Below are 19,422 nucleotides of genomic sequence, written 5' to 3'. Positions count from 1 at the left end.
AAGGCTGTATATTTCAGCTATTTAGTCAACCATATTATGCTTACTGAAGTAGCTATTGTTTGTACTATTGCACATAGGTGTTGTATGAAGTTCACACATGTGTGTCCAAAAAGCCACATATGCCATTTCTCTGGAGGGTCCAAATTAGTTATTTGTCTAAGTTATTAATGGCTGACTTTATTTTTTAATTCTTTATTATTTTTATTTTTTTAAGCTCTATTGGAATATAATTGCTTTACACTGTTGTGCCAGTTTTTGCTGTACAACAAAGTGAATCAGCTGTATTTATACATGTATCCCCATATCCCCTCCCTCCCTCGACTGCTTCCCACCCTCCCTATCCCGCCCTCTAAGTCATCACCCATCATTGAGTTGATCTCCCTGTTAATGGCTGACTTTAAAACCTTCAGGCTTCACATAAAGTGAAGAAAGAAATTGAAGCAATTTTCTACCCAACACCCACATTTTACCAGATAGTTTCGGTGAGAGTCCAACATGTCATGGCTTAGAATGATCTCATAGTTGACCAGTTCACCATGTTGCCTGTATAAACAAAATTTTTAAATTAATGTAATGGACATTAGTGGCCATTAGAGACAGAAGATACATTTTAGTTTAGTTTAAAATCCTCTAAAACTTGGTGTATTCCAGAGTTCACATTTCAGTCACTTCTGGTGAGCCAAGACTATAATTTTCCAAATAGAAAGGTCATGGCTTTTCTGGAAAGAGGACAGGGTTGCAAAACAGTCTTTTAATGAGCAAAATTAAATGAATCAAAAGCTTAGGGATTAAACTTCCCCTGATGTTATGTAGGTTTAAAGAAATATTACCCAATAAGAGTTTTCTGAGTTTATCCAGACTCTAAACATGCGTAAGGTTTAAGCAATACTCAATTAAATTAGCAGCATGACATACTCCACCCTTTTCTAATGGCTTCCAGCTAGAAAACCCTAGGACAAGAAATACACTGTTTCCATTAAGAAATTTGTTCTACTTAGAAGGGCAGATTCTGACAGCCAATTAAAATACAAATTCTTTTACAGAAAAATCAGATCTGTAAACCTCTGAATTTACAAAACAGTTAAATTACAAAATAGGTAATCCAGTGTCACAGACTTTTTGTTTTAAAAAGAGGGTCCATTTCTGGTTCCTTTTGTTTAACGAGTAAATGATCCTAACATATGCAGAATATTTAGACTTACCTTTTTTCAGGAATATTGCAGTTATGTGAATAATAAAACTCCTTTTGATGTTTTTACATGGCAGCCTCTTATGCCATCGAAAACTGAAACTGATCCTGGCCAGAGAACAGAGAGGAGCTTTCCCTATTTTACAGGGAAGCAGGTAGAAGCACGGAGCTCTAGCGATGGAGCAAGGAAAAGAATTTAGTTCTCTTGGGCCAATGCTTGTAGAAAGGGCTCTGCTGAGTGTTGCCATCTCAAGGATGCTTGATCACAGTGTGCCAGGGCACCCTTGTGCCAGTGTGCTGCAGCCTCATGGGAAAGGTGGGATGTCTGCTGATGGCAAATGCTGCTGCTCTATCTCCCCCATCCACATGACATGTGGACATATCTTCTACACAGACACATCAACCCTGGGTGCATCACTGATACCTAAGTGCTGGCAGGCAGAGCCCCTGCAATCCCAGCCGAAGTGAGTTTAATTATGGGCTATGCCTGCTTTGGTGGATAACAGCTTGGTCATCCCCACAGATTACCTGTGTCTCTAAGGTGGAGATGTTTCCAGAAACTTTTTCTGGTTTTGTTAGTTTTGCTGTCATTTCTATACAATGAACTATTTTCCTCTGGCACAATCTTTAAAATAAAGATCAGGATCCTGATAGGCTGAGGCATATGTCAAGGTCAACAAACCTAAGGCTTATTTGTTACTTGTGGGAAGACATTCTGGAACCTTTTTGAAACCTTGAAAATGTTGAAGTATGTGGGCCGAGCAATGGGATTCAGAATGTCCTGCTTGAGCAGTGGAGGAGCTGAGGGTGCGGGGCGTGGAGACTAATATCACCCTGTTTGGTCCTGAGGGATGGCTGGTTAGCCAAAGACGGGTAGGATTCCTCAAGGGAGGAACAACCTAAGACAGGCACAGTCGCAGAGGGGCCAAAACGGGTGGGGCACAGACCCCCAATATCTGAGAGAGGTCTCCTGCCCCCAGGGCTGTTTTGCTCTCCACCCCCAGCTCAAATCCACACCTGCTCAACTCAGACCCAGGAAGTAAACAAAGATAATTGCCTCAGTCATGTGAGGCCTTTGATTGTTTATGAGTGTAACCTGAGAATGTTAGCCTACGAACTCAATAAAAGCAACCTGGGATGAGTCAGCAGGGCTCTTGATTCGAGAGGTCTTGAGCCCCCCGGTCCCACTTTTGTCTTCAGTCTGTGTCTGTGTCTTCTTCAAGCTTGCGGCACCCGTCACTCGCCTCGAGTCGCCGAGCTGGTCTCGGCAGTTACTTACTCCACCTTTCCATATCTTTGATTATCCTTAGAAATGTCTTGAAATTGAAAAAAAAAAGTTTACTGATGAAAAGATGTATGCATGCATCTAGAACCAGGGACAGAAACTGCCTCCAGAGGAAATCGTACAAATTTGTTAATTTATTACAAAATGTCCACTCACAGAAATACACAAGAAAACTTTTATCCTCTTATATTTGGGAAAGGAATTGGTGTCTCAGATACAAAATAATTTACACATAATCCATACAATTTTATTTTATATAGAAATAGGTCCTTATTACAACAGCTGTACAGTTCACTACACTTCGTCTTATAATTACATAAAATCTTTTCTTTAGAAACATCTCAACATAACAAAACATACAAAAAAAGCAAAGTGCATTTTGAAAAGGAAAATCCAATCCTCGGTCTTATCAGGAAAAATATGTAGAGAGATGCAGCATTCTTACTCCAAGGGCCAGCATGTGATGGGGTTTCCTGGGGACCTGCTGCTCCACAGACCTGTCTGGCTGGTAAAACCTTCCCCTTCACAGTCCTCAAGTGCTCAACTAGAATTCCAGAACGTCAGCTGCAGGATTGTGCTTTGCTTTGAGTCCGCCTTCCTAGTTGCAATCCCCGAAGTAAACAGGAAACAGTCCAGTGTTATATTCAGGGGGCAAAAAAAAAATCAAACCCAAAAACAAACAAACAAAAAACACGACCACCAGAACTGTGTAGGGTGAAGAGCCTCATTCCATTAGGGTTTAGGCCAGAGGGTGTGGGGCTGCAGCCTGGTTAATAACGACCAGCTTTGCAATCTGATTGGTGGAATATTTTTGTTACTGGGTTCTCCAAATGAAGTCAGGAGAGGAGACTTTTTTTTAAAAACATAAGGTGTCTAAGTTATCTCCTTGTGCAGCTGTGCAAATTAAAACAGAAACAATCATCTAAAAATAATGGAAAAAATCATCTCTTTATTCTCTCCCTTCAACAGGTCTCTGACCGGGTGCTTCTCCAATGCAGAGGAAAGAGGATCAAGAGAGTGAAGGCCAATGAGCACTGAGCACGGGCTGCAGCGGCTGGAGTGACCAGCACGCTCTGGGGGTGAGGGCGGGGCGGGATGCAGCGAGATGCGCCATCGCTAAGGTGAACGGAGTGATGCGCTCCCGTGGGGACCATGCGGTCCCGTCCAGGTATGGCTGTAGAGTGTGGCTGTGAAGCACAGGGGCAAGGGAAACACGGCCAGCATCCCTGCTCACTTTCCATGTGCTGGCCGCTGCACTCGGACGTGGTCACCAACCAGGAGCTCTGAAATGGATGCGGTGCACACGAAAGCCGGGGTGTCCTTTAAACCCCTCTCCCCAACTCCCTGGTCATCCCCTCCCTGTCTGTCCATTGGTTAAAGCTGATGTCACCCAACTGAGATACCAGGGTACTACCGTGGTGGCTGCTGGAGGCCTGAGGACTCAGACAGGCTGCTGACCCTTCGGGGAGGGCGCGCAGGTGTGGGCAGTGGGTAGCCCAGGGTCCCCGGCTGTTGCGAGTAGGTGGAGAGTAGGAGCGAGTCCTGCTGCTCACTGTGCAAAGAGGTTGGCGCCTGCACCTGGAAAGAAAGGAAACGGCTCCAGAGGAGGTTCTGTGATTCAGGGCCTCCTTCCCTGAATGGCTGGGGCGGTGATGCAAATGTGGTCAGATTTAAGACCCTCCTCCCCGATGGGGGCCTGGGGGAGGGCCTGGCGGGGAGAGAGGAAGCTGAGACACTGCCAGATGGGTGTGAATTCTGAAGCCCAGCTGTCTGCCAGCCCTGCGGATTCCTCCTGGCCCAGCAGCCTGGCCTAGGCTGCGGGGTATGGTTTCCTGAACACATGCACAGGAGCTCCACCTCTCCTGTGTGTTTTGGGATGCTGGAACCTGAGACCACATGCACATAATGGACAGGGCAGCATCTAAGCACCCATGCAGTCTGTGTACTTCTCACCGGTGGCCCCTGATTCCAGAACTACTTCCGAATACTGTCATGGGGCGGCACCCACCAGGAAGCATCCTAATTTGCAGCTCAGATACTTTAATTGGTCAAACATTAATTAACTCTGGAACCTTCAATCTCACCACCCACTGTTCCCACCCATGAAATCTCCAAGTGACCCTGTCCGCTAGGTTTCCAAAGCTGCCCAGGCACACCTGTCCCTCCACTTCGGCTCAGGCTGCCTCTCTTGCTGGAACACAGTCCTTCCACCTGCACTCAGCCACCCACACTCAGAGCATTTCCTCCCACCCCTAGTGCTTCCGCAACCACGGCCTCCCAGCTAGCGCCCCACTCGCACTGAGCCAGGCCTGCCACTCTCTGTGATGTCCCCTGTCCTCCTGCGCTCAGGGCCCCTGAGCGCCCTTCGTATCCCGAGCCCCGTGTCTCGGGTGGAACACGCACCTGCAAACACCTTTGTTGCTCCCGATGAAGGAATATATGGGCAGCCTCTAACTCGCCCCCAGACTCTCCCTGCCTTCTCACCCCATCAGTTCCCAGCCCAAATCACCCCTGGGGTCCTGTGAACTGACAGGGCAGGCATAGCTGGGAGATTTGAAAAGTATACCATAGCTTTGGAATTCAGTTACATTCTAGACCTCCAGGAGGACTCTGCACTGCAGTCCCTTGCGCGCTCACCAATGGCTTTGAAGGTGCCCAAGCTGGGCAGGAGTGGGGAAGGGGAGGGAAAGTCACACCGTGCCCCATGGTGGGGGCTGGAGGCTGGGGAGGAGGCCCCACAGGACAGGGTCCGGCCAGGGCGGAAAGGAGCCCCAGGCATGTGTGGGAGGGAAGGCCAGAGCACCAGCAGACGCTTCTGTCCCATCTGAACCCTCAGCCACTGGCTCTCACCCTCCTTCCTTCCAGTGTATGTGGCACTTGCTAGAAGTAAGAAGTGACCACAAGGAAATGTGCCCCACATTTTCCTGGAAAGCCCCAGTTTCGTGCAACGTTATCTCATTCATTTAAAGCAAGTTTGATGAATCTTTAAACATGATTTAATTTTATATTTGTATGAGACTTTGCAATATAAACACACTAAGTCCAACAAACATAGCAATCAGCGTCTGATTTTTGCTCTAAAAAATAGACACCATAATAAAAATTAGTTTCTAAAAAATGGACCGTTTTAGCACATAACCACATGAGGCATATTAGCTGGTTCTAAATTTCTCACACTACATACACATAGACTTTATCAGCTTTGAGCATTATAAACTTTAGAAACTATAAAGATTCAAATACGACTCTGTCTGGGGCTTATTTCGATACTGAGGACCTGAACCCTGTTGAAAGTCTGGGAGGAAGGGCCTGTCAGGCCTGGGCTGGGGGCTCGGCCCTGTCTCCCCCTCCCCGGGTGCGGCCCGGCCCCACCTGCAGGAAGTGCGGAGGCTGCTGCTGGGCCTGTGCAGGCTTCAGGGGTGATGGCTGGGAGGTGGGGAAGCTGGGGTGAAGCCCCATCAGCAGGACGGGGGTTGAGGTGCTGCTGCTGGTGGTGTGCACGTCTGGGTTTTGAAACACAGCCTGGCTCTGTGGATACCTGTTTGGTGACACATGGAAAAAGAAAGACCTTTAAAAAAAAAAAGCTATTGACATGATACCAAGTACACAAGCAACAAAAAGAAAAACAGCCACACTGGCCTTCATCACAATTAAAAACTTGTGTGCATCACTCTATGCACGCAGTGAAAAGGCTGCTGGGAAAATCTTTGCAAATCATATCTAATAAGAGATCGACATCCAGAATATAAATATAATTCCTATAACTCAACAACCACAACAAATGCAAACAACCTGATTTAAAAAATGGCCAAAGGGGACTTCCCTGGTGGTGCAGTGGTTAAGAATCCGCCTGCCAATGCAGGGGACACAGGTTCAATCCCTGGTCCAGGAAGATCCCACATACCGCAGAACACTAAACCATGCACCACAACTACTGAGCCCGCGTGCCTAGAGCCAGTGCTCCACAACAAGAGAAGCCACCGCAATAAGAAGCCCATGCACCACAACGAAGAGTAGCCCCTGCTTGCTGCAACTAGAGAAAACCTGCAAGCAGCAATGAAGACCCAATGCAGCCAAAGATAAATAAATAAAATTTTTTAAAAAATGGGCAAAGGGCTTGAACAGACATCACTGTAAAGAAAAGGTACGAGTGGCCAATAAGCAAGAGAAAAGATGCTCAATGTCATCAGTCATTAGGAAGATGGAAATGAAAATCAAAACAAGACACCACTTCACACCTATTACAATGTTATTATGAAAAAACCCAGAACCTAACAAGTGTTGGCAAGGATGTGGAGAAACTGGAACTCTTGTGCACTGTTGGTGGGGGTGTAAAATGGTGTGGCTGCTGTGCAAAACAGTATGAAGTTTCCTCAAAAAATTAAACTTAGCATTACCATGTAACCCAGCAATTCCGCTTCTGAGCATATGCCCAAAAGAAGTGAAAGGAGGGACCAAAACAGATCTTTGTATATCCATGGCCACAGCAGCATTTTTTACAATAGCCAAAAAGTGGAAGCAACCCAAGTGTCTGTCGATGGCTGAGGGGTAAACAGAATGTGGTCTATAGAGACAGTGGAATATTATTCAGTCTTAGAAAGGAAGGAAATTCTGATACAGGTTACAACATGGGTGAGCCTCGAGGACATTATACTGAGTGAAGTAAGGCCATCACAAAATACAAATACAGTATGATTCTACTTAGATAAGGTGCCTAGAGGAGGCAAAATCATAGAGACAGAAAGTAGAAATAGAGTTGCCAGGCACTGGGAGGAGAAGGAATAGGGACTTAGGGCTTAATGGGGACAGGACCTCAGTTTGAGATAATGGAAAAGTTTTGGAGATGGACAGTGGTGATGGTTGCACAACAGTGTGAATGTACTTAATGCCACTGAACTGTACACTTGAAAACAGTTAAAGTGGTAAATTTTATGTTATGTAGAATATACGTCTTTTTAAAAAGAAATGGTAGTTGATGAAAATGGTCCAATAACAAGGAGAAGGTTGTTTGGGAAAGCTCTGGAGGAGCCCAGACCAGGAACACATATTTAAAGACACTACAGAGGACTTCCCTGGTGACGCAGTGGTTAAGAATCCGCCTGTCAATGCAGGGGACACGGGTTCAAGCCCTGGTCCGAGAAGATCCCACATGCCGTGGAGCAACTAAGCCCGTGCGCCACAACTACTGAGGCTGCACTCTAGAGCCTGAGAGCCACAACTATTGAGCCCACGTGCCACAACTACTGAAGCCCGTGCACCTAGAGCCCGTGCTCCACAAGAGAAGCCACCACAATAAGCCCATGCACCGCAACGAAGAGTAGACCCCGCTCGCCGCAACTAGAGAAAGCCCACTCGCAGCAAAGAAGACCCGACACAGCCAATAAATAAATAAATATAAATAAATAAATAAAAAATGTATAAAGATACTACAGAGAAGTCCATTTTACATTCTATTTTTAGAAATGTTATATCTCTACATGGGTCATTTGTATCAGGCATTAGGGATCCCAAAATCCCCCTGAAGGGGCCTGTGTGTGTGGCAGGCAGACTCTGACCCACCCTAGAAGATGGAGTGTTAGGTCGTGTCTAGAAGAGAGGCTGGGGGGAGATGGGATGGTCTAAATTACTGGGTTGACCAAAAACGGCAGTTTAGAATTCCCAGAGGAAAGAATTTCCATTTTTCCCTAGTTCACTGAATTTTAAGCATCTCTGGAAAGCGATGTCACAAGATTCTTAGTTTCCACTTATTTGGATCACTAAGAAAGAACAGTCAAAGACCAAAGTCAACATCCCCCGCACCCCTCTGCCTAACTGAGAGCATCATCAGCGAATTCACAGGTGGTTTCCCCGCAGTGCACAGCACGCCCCACCCCCACCCCGCCCCCCATCACCACCATCACAGGGTTTCATGAATGTAGGTACAGGCTCCAACCCTCAGAAAAGCTCAGTTACCATCCGATGTTACTCTTATAACTGACTGAAGGAGGACAAAGGAGGAAGGACTCACAGGGGATAGCTGGAAGGCACCCCTCGTGGGGGCACAGCAGGCCACATTAGCTAGCACTGGCCCAGTGAACGTCAGATACAAATTAAACCAGTGTTTATAAGACAGTGGCGTCTGCTTCATTTCAAAGGGCTAGAAACTATTTTCCAGTAGCTTTTCAAATATTCACTCCTCTGTCTCCAGTGACCTTTGTCCCTAGTCATTCAACGGCAAAGCAAAGCTGCTTCTGGTCGTGAGGGTTGCAGGTGAAGAGCCCAGGGAGAGGACAGAGAGAAGCTTGCGTGTCTGGGAGGGCAGGAGGGTCCCACATCTGCAGGGGGTCACGGTCCTGGGTGCAGCACCAGAACCAAAGAGCAGGCGAGCTCAGTGTGCCTGTGGAACTTGCTGGAACTGCAGGAGGGCCCTCTGGAAGCGGGTAAGGCTCCATTTACCTGGGCTGTTACCACTTAGTCCTGCAAAGATGGGGAGATGGTGACAAACTTGGCATATAATTCATTGTTTCCTTTGGGTCCTGTTCTCAGCATGGGATGCTGACAGTTTTCTCTTCTTATATGGCAAAGGGAGAAAGAACAGCTAAAAAGAGGAGTCCTTTCGAAGGGTGTGGGCACACTTGGACCCTGACTGTAGTGCCAGACTCACAAGGGACGCAGCTGGTCCAGGCAGGTGAAACCCTGCCAGCCTGGGACCACTCAGTGCAGTGGTCTCTCTACCTACCCCCCACCACCACCCCCAGGCCACCTACTTGACTTGCCGTCCAGTCCTGCCGACCTCCGATGGCTGCCTCGCATCACAGGACCCGGGCATCATGGGCTGGATGGGCTGGCTTAGCAGTAGCCTTTGAGCAGAGGAAGAGATAAATGGGAAACTTTGATCAGTACCCCAGCTGTAGACCCAACCGCCGATCCAGCGCCTTCCCAGCCTGGCTGGGCCCTTTCTGGCTGACCCAAATCCCTGCTGGGCCCGCTCTGTCCTCAGAGCATCCTTGGGGGCAGCAGGTGGTCACTTCCTCTGGCCATCAAGACCCCAGCCCTGTCGTGCCGCTTCATGAGCTAAGATCAACTGCAGAGGCTAACGGTCTGAACTCTGCCTCCATCTCCAGCAGAAAGGAGAACGGAAACAAATGATGTAAAACTACGTCTCAGTTATCTTTCCAACTAGGACAGGGTCCGTACCTGAGCTGCCGGTCATGGCTGAAGTCCGGGCTGGGCTGGCCCTGGCTGGCCTCCTGGGGGGCAGAAGCAGGCGTGGTCAGGCTCAGGGCTGGTGGGAGCACAGCGATGGTGCTGCCGAACTGGGGCGTCAGGCTGTTCCCCTGCATCATCTGCGAGCTTCTCAATGGCTTTGGACCCTGGAGCCACCATCACAGCAAGAAAGGCAAACCTTCAGCTCAACTCAGGTGTCACCTCGCCAGAACCTCTTTCTTTTACCCACCTTGGCCTTTCTGCTCCCTCACGACCTGATAACTATTGATGGAGTTTTGTTTTGTTTTGTTTTAAATTTTATTTATTTATTATTTTTTGGGGGGTACACCAAGTTCAATCATCTGTTTTTATACACATATCCCCGTATTCCCTCCCTCCCTTGACTTGATGGAGTTATTTTGATCTTATGACTATCTTCCCCATTGGATTGTAAGCATCTCAAGGATTCTTTAAATCCTTTGGGGCTAGGACAGTGCCAGGCTCTCAGCAGGCAAGCCACCAATGTGTGCTGAATGGAACTACTTTCTGCTTCACAAATTCCACTCCTGACCCGTGGATCTTCTTGCTGACTCTATAACTACCAGGCCTACCCCCTGCCCCAGGGCCTTTGCACTTCCTCTACATACCGATATGCCTCTTCTCTCATCTGTTCAGTCCTTTGCTCAGATACTGCCTTCTCAGTGAGCCTCCAGTCCCTCCCCCGCCTTCAGCAGCTGGTCTCACATCAGCATTTGTCACATTGTAATCGTCACTTTGTTTCTCTCTCTCCCCACTGGGATCAGAGATTTGTTTCCTTTTCTCTTTTGTTCACTGCTGCGCCCAACTACCTAGGACTTAGTACCTGGTGCACATGTGTTGAGTGAAATCCTAAATGAATGAGGGAATGAGCTCACATTTGCCTTTGCTTTTGGGGTCTTCCACTCTGTTTCACTGATTCCATTCATATGATGGTAACACCACGTTTTAATGCTCAGAGCTTTTACAAAATCTTTGAACGTAGTGTAAATCTTTCCTCAGCTTTTTCCCTTTCCAGAATATTCTTGGCTAGCGTCCTCCATTAATTTTCCTATTAACCTTTAGAACCAAAAGGCTGCATTTTAAAGTAAAACCCTTAAATCTGGGTGAAGATGGAGAAACTTTCTTATATACCGACTTCTCCATATTTTATTGTACGTCACGTTTACGTCCCAGAGCCCCTGCTAGACTAGAAGCTCCTTGGGGTCAAGGACAGCTCTTATTTATCTTCACTTCCCCGGGAGCCTAGCAGATGTTTCTGAATCCATCATTACGTGTGTGAATATAAGAGGCTTCAGGAGGGCATGTATCCTGCCTTCCAAGCTGTAATCATCTGGAAGCGGGGGCGTCAGAACTTCTCAATCCCAGTGGATTCAAGTGCCATGGACTGACTAGTGACACTGCCAGACTGCAAGGCCACTGGTGGCTTGTCGCAAGTGGTAATGGCTGTGAGGACAAGGCTTGACGGTGAAGCTGGGGGACAGGGAGGAGCACGGTGGCCCTGAGGAAAGGAGCGGCGAGCAGAAGTGGATAACTGCGTGCTCACACTGATAACGGCTAAAACCAGGAGTCGACGCTGGGCCCCGAGGACACGTGTGTGGGGACGTGCGGCTCTCAGCCTGAGTGTCTGGGATGGCCACATCCACCTCCAGCTCAGCTCAGGATCAGAGCTGAAGTTTCAGCCGCGTGATACCCTCTTCTTTCTTTTTTAAATAAAGATGCTCTTTTTTTTCTCTCCTGCGTCGCACAGCTTGTGGGATCTTAGTTCCCTGACCAAGGATTGAACCCCGGCCCTCAGCAGTGAAAGCACGAAGGCAGGGAGTCCTAACGGTTGGATTGCCAGGGAATTCCCTGCATTATACCTTTAAGGTATTTTATTATACTGATCAAACACAGAAGGAAACCAATAGAACTTGGGACTTCAAAGTGACAAAATAAAGAAAAGCAAAACCCCACCACCGTCATTCAGCTCTGATCATAGGGGATGTAGGTTTCTGGTTCATGAAGACTGGTCTGCTGGTGGCAAGGACTGAGTCTGGTGACAACCACCTTTACCTGGGTTGATATCACACTCGAGTCTCTGAGCAGGTGCTGGCTTGTGACCTGGGCAGAGGCCATTTGCCCCGGAAGCTGAGGGCTGGCCGCGAGCTGGGGCTGGGGGCCTGGGCCCGACCTCTGCTGGAGCTGCTGCTGAGCCTCGGGCCGCTGGGTGCTGCTGAAGCTCAGGGACACATCTGGCTGCTGCAGAAACATCTGGAAGCAGAAGAGGAACACCTTTAAGGCGGCGATCACGGTGCCTTCACAGGCCTGCACCTTCTTTGTACGGCCTGTCCACAGCAAAAGGGCAGCTTTCTCGCTCTCTCTGATCTGCCTTGGAAGGTTCACCCACTGGACACGGAGACGCGGAGTGCTTTCGATGCCGCCAGCAGAGTGTACCGCCTGCAGAGAGGCAGCAGGTTGGAGGGCTGCTGACTCTGCCCTCAAAAAGGTTCTGGTCTAGCGACTGGGGTCTAACGGTGTGAAAGATGCTGAGACCCAGATATGTCACTTGATGTGCTTGTTTAGTCTGGACTGGCTTATCAGTTTCTTATTAGAAGGAGAAACATCTTGTGAACAGAAGGAATGACACAATCACGGTGGCAGAGGGCTGGGGTGGTGGGCGCGCATCATTCTGGCAGTAGGACCTGTGCCTGGTCTTGCATCTCTGACCAGTGACCACAGACTGTACCCATCCTGCGCTTAGCATCTTCCACCCAGCTTCCAGCTGAGAAGACAGATCTGCTCTGGTTAACTAGTTGCCTCTGCATTCCTGGGAAGGCAAATAAATCCAAAGGATGACATAACATCGAGCCCATGTACTTTACAATGATGTCTAAGAATACGTTTTACAATCACCATGGTAGTCTCTATTTGTTATGTAAGATGTCTCAGACATTCAACAGGCTGTGATATATCAGCCTGGTAGTTTTAATGGGAAAGGTTTAAGAGAATTTGATCAAGTTTATAAAGACTCTTTAAGTGCTTATGAGAACCTTGATCCACCTCGTTTATAAGTTTGGTGTATTCAATTTAAAAGAATTCCTGAAGTGCCCAGAAAGATTTTACTTCTTAGGTTTATAAGTCTGCCTTGTTAGGTACGTGAAATGTTTGAAAGGTTCAGATATATTAAATCTGCAAATTAATGGCGTTGGTAGAGAATGTTGATTATTTACCGTTTGTTAAATTTATAAATGAATTGAACGTGAACAAACACAAGTAAAAGCATTGTTATTTTTAGCCAAATCAGTGGATTTGGAAATAAAATATAATCTATGAATTGACTCTAAAGGCTTAAGAAAAACAACTTTAGTAATTTCAATAATAACTTAAACCTAAGACTTATAACTAAAAAACTGGTATTATCTGCATCAGCTTTTTGACAAGCAGGTTTCCACCCCATTTTAGGCTCTTAGCTTTGAGGGCTAAGGCTCTCTCCCTCCCAGCACCTGGAGCTTTAACCCCAATTCCTGTACTCAGTGTAGCATAACCTCACATCCAGTATAGAACTGACATATCGACATTTGCTTAGTGACAGAGTGGTTTTGGAACAACAGATGTGAAATCACGCCAAGCAGACGCTTAATCAGTTAGTTCAAACACCTGCTCCATAGGGAATGTCAAGTCATCTCCCAGAGACCCAAGCGAGGTTCCCATCTAGTGCCCTTCCCGCCACACCACCAGGTCTCCCTACTTTCCTTTACTCCCCACCCCTACCAGAAAAGCCTGCAGCTTTGATTGAGGGCTCTTTGTCACTTTAGAAGTTAAGAAGAACCTTCTGGGTCTCTATCGTCTCAGACCCAATACCCAAATGTTTAGGATTAGTGTTTTACCCAATCTCAGCAACCCAGCTTGTCTGTAGCACACAGGGTAGTTTACACTTCAGCAAAAACCCAATACTCAAACTAAATAACATAACATTTTTCTGGTGGGATACAATTTACCTTCTGATTAGAGTTGAAATAAATGCAACCTTTATGTATGATAGGTAGTATAATCTAGCTTAAATCAGACAGACTTTAAATTCCAACCCCGCCACATACTAGGGGTATGACCTTGGGCAACTGTCAAAACTTTTCAGTCACTGTTAGTTTCCTCACTAACAAAACAGTGACATTACAGCACATACCTCCTAAAACAGTAAATGGGATTTATGCTGAGGCATAATACTAAGTGCTCAATAAATGTCAGATAATAATGATAATATTTAAAATAGAGAAGGAGCTCCTGGGACTTCCCTGGTGGCGCAGTGGTTAAGAATCTGCTTGTCAATGCAGGGGACATGGGTTTGATCCCTGGTCTGGGAAGATCCCACATACCGCACAGCAACTAAGCCTGTGCACCACAACTACTGAGCCTGCGCTCTAGAGCCCATGAGCCACCACTACTGAAGTCCACGCGCTCTAGGGCCTGCGTGCTGCAACAAGAGATGCCACTGCACTAAGAAGCCCATGCACCACAACAAAGAGTAGCCCCTGCTCGCCACCACTAGAGAAAGCCTGCAGGCAGCAATGAAGACCCAACACAGCCAAAGATAAATATTAAAAAAAAAAAGGAGCTCCGTTTGCTCCTTTGCCTCTTTGGGCAAAGGAATGAATGAATGAATGAGAAATGAATGAATAGAATAAATAAATGAATCAACAAATTAAGCTTTTGCTCAAAGAAGGGAAACTGTTTATGTTTGTGTTATAGCAGAGACTGCTTGGTCTGCTACTCTGTCCCACTGATGTATGCTCTCTGAGGACAGAAACCGTGTCCTGTGTATCTCTGTATCCCCGCAGTACCTAACCAAGTGCCTGATACCTAATGGGTGTCTGCCAGATGGGTGGATGGAGGGTGGATGGATGGTGGGTGGATGGATGGATAGAGAGGTGGACAGAGAGATGGAAGGAAGGGTGGAAGGATGGATGGATGGATTAAAGGATGGATGAAAGAACCAAAGAACACATTTGCCATTGTCACTGATGTTCTTCTCAGTATTTCTTTGAGTCACCAGTAGAGGGCACGAATGCTCTCAAAAATAAATTAAATATAGGGTGAAGGGGAAGCTGAGACGAAGCGAGAGAGTAGCACAGACATATATATACTACCAACTGTAAAGTAGATAGTCAGTGGGAAGTTGTTGTATAACAAAGGGAGTCCAACTCGAGGATGGAAGATGCCTTAGAGGACTGAGGCGGGGAGGGTGGGGGGGACTCGAGGGGGGAGTCAAGGAAGGGAGGGAATACGGGGATATGTGTATAAAAACAGATGATTGAACTTGGTGTACCCCCCCAAAAATAATAAATAAATAAATTAAATTTAAAAAAAATAAAAAAATAAAAAAATAAATTAAATATAAATACAGATGATTGACCTTGGTGTACCTCAAAAACTGAGTACGAGAGTGTAAAGCAATTATATTCCAATTAAAAAAAAAAAAAAGCAGGCTCCCACAGACACAGGGGGTGACAGCTTTCCAGCAGAACAGCTCTTTACGTAGTGCCCTTCATGACCACATCTAGGTGCAAACGTAACAGCCTGTGAACCTCTCCATCATAACCCAATCTTTTTTGGAAAAAAATTATACTTAGCAAGCATCTCACGCACACAGTCTCAATGAAAGCTCGGAGCCAATGGAATAGGTAGGAAAGTCCGCTGAAGTTGGGATAAAGGACTTTGGGGTGGGGGGAGATTTGCTACTGTGCCCATCCTCGCCTCTGCTTTAGTGACAGTAAAGGAGAATTGTATGTTTTAAGAAGATGTCTTCTTAACAGCGCTCTGGGGTCCGTTTCATAGAAAGCATGAGAAAAACAGTTTCCTAATTCAAGTGGGAAAAGTCATCAGAGGAAAAAAAATGCATCTAATTTTCCAGAGCAAACCAATCCTACGTTCACATGTGTTTTTTCATTATTCTTATCTGCTTAGCTTTACAAATACTTATTATTACGGGATGTTTCAGAAATACAGAAAATACACATTGTATAATGAAACCCCATGTGTCAACCCTAGGCTTCAGCAATTATCAATGCTTTGCTCTTTTTTAATCTATCTTCCCACTTTTCTGGGGAAGGAGTGGAGCAATTTTTACCTGCTTATCTTTTATGCTTGACTCACATGTTTTTTTTTTTTAAACACCACATTTTGGCTAAACATTTTGGAACGTATTTCTTTAAATCCTTAAACTTGCAAAAATACATGAAGAAAGAGTCCTTGAGGAATCGTTCTCTGGTTTGACTGTCTGTGGATTTCCAAGTTCATTGGAAAATTCCACTGCAAAGATAAGGTCACAGGGAACAAATCAGGGGAGGAACACCCTGGAGGCCTGGTTCCCACGTCATCCCTTACAAAGCCCAGGTGCTAGACTTTGGGGGTCAAGCAAATGCACTGTCAGGAGGAAGAAAAATAATAACCCTTCATGCCCTGTGAGGTATAGCCTCGCGTCCCTGTTATTTTAGAGTTCCGCTTTAACACTGAAAATAGAAAAGTCCCGGCTCTGAGGCGGGTGTTCGTCCGCCTACCTGGCTTTTGGCAGTTTCTGGCTCAATGCCCCCTTCCTGTTACTGTAAAAAGTCCCTTTAAATAATTGGAGTCAGGAGTTCTAGCCATCCCGGACCCTGGATCAGTGAGAAAATACGACCGCCCGGAAAGAACGAGTAACAAGGGACTGACACCTTGATGACTCCATGTGTTTGCACAGACATGCTGCACTCTTGTCCCTCGGCAATTTGGAGGTGCTGAGGGGTGGGCGGGGTGCAGGGCTGTGGGCGGGGCTGGGTGGCCCAGGGACACTGCGCAGGCACACCGCAACTGACCAGGCTCCTCTGCCTTAAGGGATCAGAGGGGCCCGGCTGGGCAGAGAGGCCTGCGTGGGAGCCCTGAGCATCTGGAAAGCCTGCAGCTGGGAATACCTGTGGGGGCCCAGGGAGGCAGGATGACCTGCTCTAGGCGTATCCAGGCTGCCCAACAGCTCTGCACCATCCTGCGTCCATCTCAGCTCAGGGCTGCACCCAGATATTATTGTGCTCACAGGAGGATCTGTGTGAATGGAGGGGAGGGGGCGACAGGGCAAGTGCTCCAGCCATTTTCCCCAGGGGCCTCTTCTGCTTCCTCTGTCTCCCCTAAGAGGGTGCCAGTACTCACCTCTCTCAGGGCAGACTCCAAGGTCGGCTACATTTACAATCAAATGCTGGGTCCAAAGAATGCACTTTGGAAGAAAAATAGTCCTAGACTGATTTAAGTGAATCTTGGCAAACATAATTTATCCTTTAAAGAGATCCAATATATAAAGTTTTTCCTCCAAAAAGAACCTCTCAAAAGGATTCAAAGGCGTGACGTCTGGGGGTCGGGGTGGGGCGGGGTCACAGTTAAAAGCAGCTGCTGTCAGAGCAGGCCGAGTGCCCCAGCTGCTATGCTGCAGTGGGGTGGCCTGGGGTGCCAGGGTGCTGACCTCCAGCCCCCAGCTCCTCGGCCTCTCCCTCGCAGGGGGCAGGTTGCACAGATCTTTTCCGTTATCTCCCTCTATTCGTGCTTTGGATGAGAGGAAAGAGTGGACCCACTTCTACCTCTCTGTGAGCAGCCTGGGCTGCGTACTTGGAAAGCAGTACATAGGTGGCTGGGAGTTCAGAACCCCATAGGAAGGAGGCTGGCCTCACTGCAGGGTGACCAACCACCAAACACATGAAAGAAAGGGCATGTGACACAGGAAACACGTGCCCAACAGAGTGAGCAGTGAGTGAAAAGGATGTCATGTGAATTTCATGTTTGGCCTGGAGCTGGGGATGGAGGAGGTGGGATTCATTCCTCACACTTCATTGGTGGAGGTTTCGATATATTTAGTAGGCAGGATTCAATAAAGCAGCACAGAGAACTCTGGAGAAAGTCCTGCCTGCCCTGGAAGGGTGGATAAGGACACATCACAGAGCGGCAGGGAGGACAGAGCCCGTCGCACCACTGGCCGGGGAAGGGGCATCACCTGGACGTTGGAGTCCTGGACCAGGCAGAGCTGCTCCTGGATCTTGTGGAGCTCTTCCTGCTGCCACCGGATGTTGGCTTGCAGGATCCGCGTCCGCTGCTCCAGCTGGTCTTTGATGGTCTGGAACATGCTGAGCTGTGCTGAAAACTTGAAGGTGGGGTCAAAACACAGAACCCAGTGAAAGAGTTATTTCAGCTTTGCAGACAGATGTTACTGCTGGTCTGAGTGGCCCTGGGCACTTTCCTTTCCGATTCCTAACCCGCCCTTTGCAGTATCCCTGACCCACTGCTGCGATGAGTGACCCACTGATGGGCAGCTTGCCGGGGAGCAGGGGTTCTGGATGAGGACTGGGTGGCCCGCCCCACCCTGCACTCCGCCCCCCTGTGAGCGTTTCTTAGGCCCATGGGAACCTGCAGGTCTAATTTATTGCACTGTAGTCTGGGAGGGCCACAGAATCAGGACATGATTTTGTAAGCAGTGCAGTGCTTACAAACTGATATTCCAAATTTGGTTAGATTGACAAATGGTTTTGGAGAGGAATGTCAAAAGCAGGGCACGAGAATTTGCAACAACATGGATGGACTTGGAGGGTATTAAGCTAAGTGAAAATAAATCAGAGAAAGACAAATACTATATGAGATCACTTACATGTGGAATCTAAAAAAATAAAACAAACGCGTGAATATAACAAAAAGGAAACAGACTCACAGATATAGGGAACTAGTGGTTACCAGTGGGGAAAGGGAAGGGGTGGGGGGGGAAGATAGGGATAGAGGAGTAAAAGGTATAAACTATCATAGTATAAAATAAAGAAGCTACAGTGATATATTGTACAACAAAGGGAATACAGCCAATATTGTACAATAACTATAAATAGAATGTAACATTTAAAAATTGTGACTCACTATGTTATAAACCTGTAACATATAGTATTGTACACAAACTATATCTCAAAAAAAAAAAAAAGCAGGGCATTGGAGAGCCCGCCTCCCTTTTTTCACTTATCTAGGGCATGATGATTTGTATGTGACAGCTTCACATGCAATTTTGGGTCCTATCATTATCCTAAAACTGATCAGGGCTCTTCTGGAACAATTCACAAACAAGCGTGGAGTCCCAACCCCTGGACCACCAGGGAAGTCCCAAGCTTGGAATTGATGGTACTCTAAACCTTTCTGGGGCCACGGAAGCCTCATCACTCTCCCTCCCTTCCCCAGGCTCACTTGCAGGCTGCCCCTGCACTTCTTGGAAATCTGGGTAAAAAAGAACTAAGGAGACAAGCAGTACGATCACTGTACGTGCACCCCAAGGGTTCTGCTGGCGGAGATGACCATGCAGGAGGAGCACTGACATCTGTTGCGTGCAAGAACCCTAACCCTTCCTCCCACCACGTGACTCCTTCCTGGGACAGAGGCTGGCTTTAGGAAGATGTCCCGGGTGATCTCTGCCCTGTGTCACCTGTCTACCTTGACACAAGGTTCTTTGCTTGCAGAAAACATGTGTGTGTGTGTGGGGGGTGGGGGGTGGGCAGGAAGGATCATGAGACGGGAGGTGAAGCTGACACTCCTTGTGCTGCCTGCCCAGCTCTGGGCAATTTGGGGCCATTGGTGACTCCTGCTTATTGAGGAAAGTGAGTTTGCTGGGCTGGGCTTCTGCTCTTTTCTTTGTCTACCCCATCCCCCTCCTCCTCTCCCTCCCCCTCCTTGTTTTTTTTTCTTCCTGCATTCTCTCAGTTTC

The 19,422-nt window shown here is 47.3% G+C and overlaps 1 protein-coding gene across 3 annotated transcripts in view; it reads right to left on the bottom strand.

Annotated features, from left to right (window-relative positions):
• Positions 1-2,699: 2,699 nt before the first annotated feature.
• NPAS2 (neuronal PAS domain protein 2) overlaps positions 2,700-19,422 on the bottom strand; it is a 180,284-nt gene continuing 163,561 nt past the window's right edge. For 2 of the 3 annotated variants that reach the window (XM_057740923.1, XM_057740925.1), the window contains 7 exons: positions 17,686-17,832; positions 11,751-11,948; positions 9,651-9,826; positions 9,221-9,313; positions 5,847-6,012; positions 3,889-4,052; positions 2,700-3,072 (listed from right to left, as the gene is read on the bottom strand). In XM_057740923.1, the coding sequence (XP_057596906.1) occupies positions 3,015-3,072; positions 3,889-4,052; positions 5,847-6,012; positions 9,221-9,313; positions 9,651-9,826; positions 11,751-11,948; positions 17,686-17,832 (1,002 nt within the window). In that variant the 3' untranslated portion in view covers positions 2,700-3,014. Of the gene's footprint in view, positions 4,053-5,846; positions 6,013-9,220; positions 9,314-9,650; positions 9,827-11,750; positions 11,949-17,685; positions 17,833-19,422 lie in introns of all 3 variants that reach the window. The other variant, XM_057740924.1, reaches the window with a different exon arrangement.

The sequence above is a fragment of the Hippopotamus amphibius genome, chromosome 7 (assembly GCF_030028045.1).
Source record: "Hippopotamus amphibius kiboko isolate mHipAmp2 chromosome 7, mHipAmp2.hap2, whole genome shotgun sequence".
Taxonomy (NCBI): domain Eukaryota; kingdom Metazoa; phylum Chordata; class Mammalia; order Artiodactyla; family Hippopotamidae; genus Hippopotamus; species Hippopotamus amphibius.
Note: the sequence above shows the minus strand (reverse complement) of the source record. Positions and strands in the feature narration are given on the sequence as shown.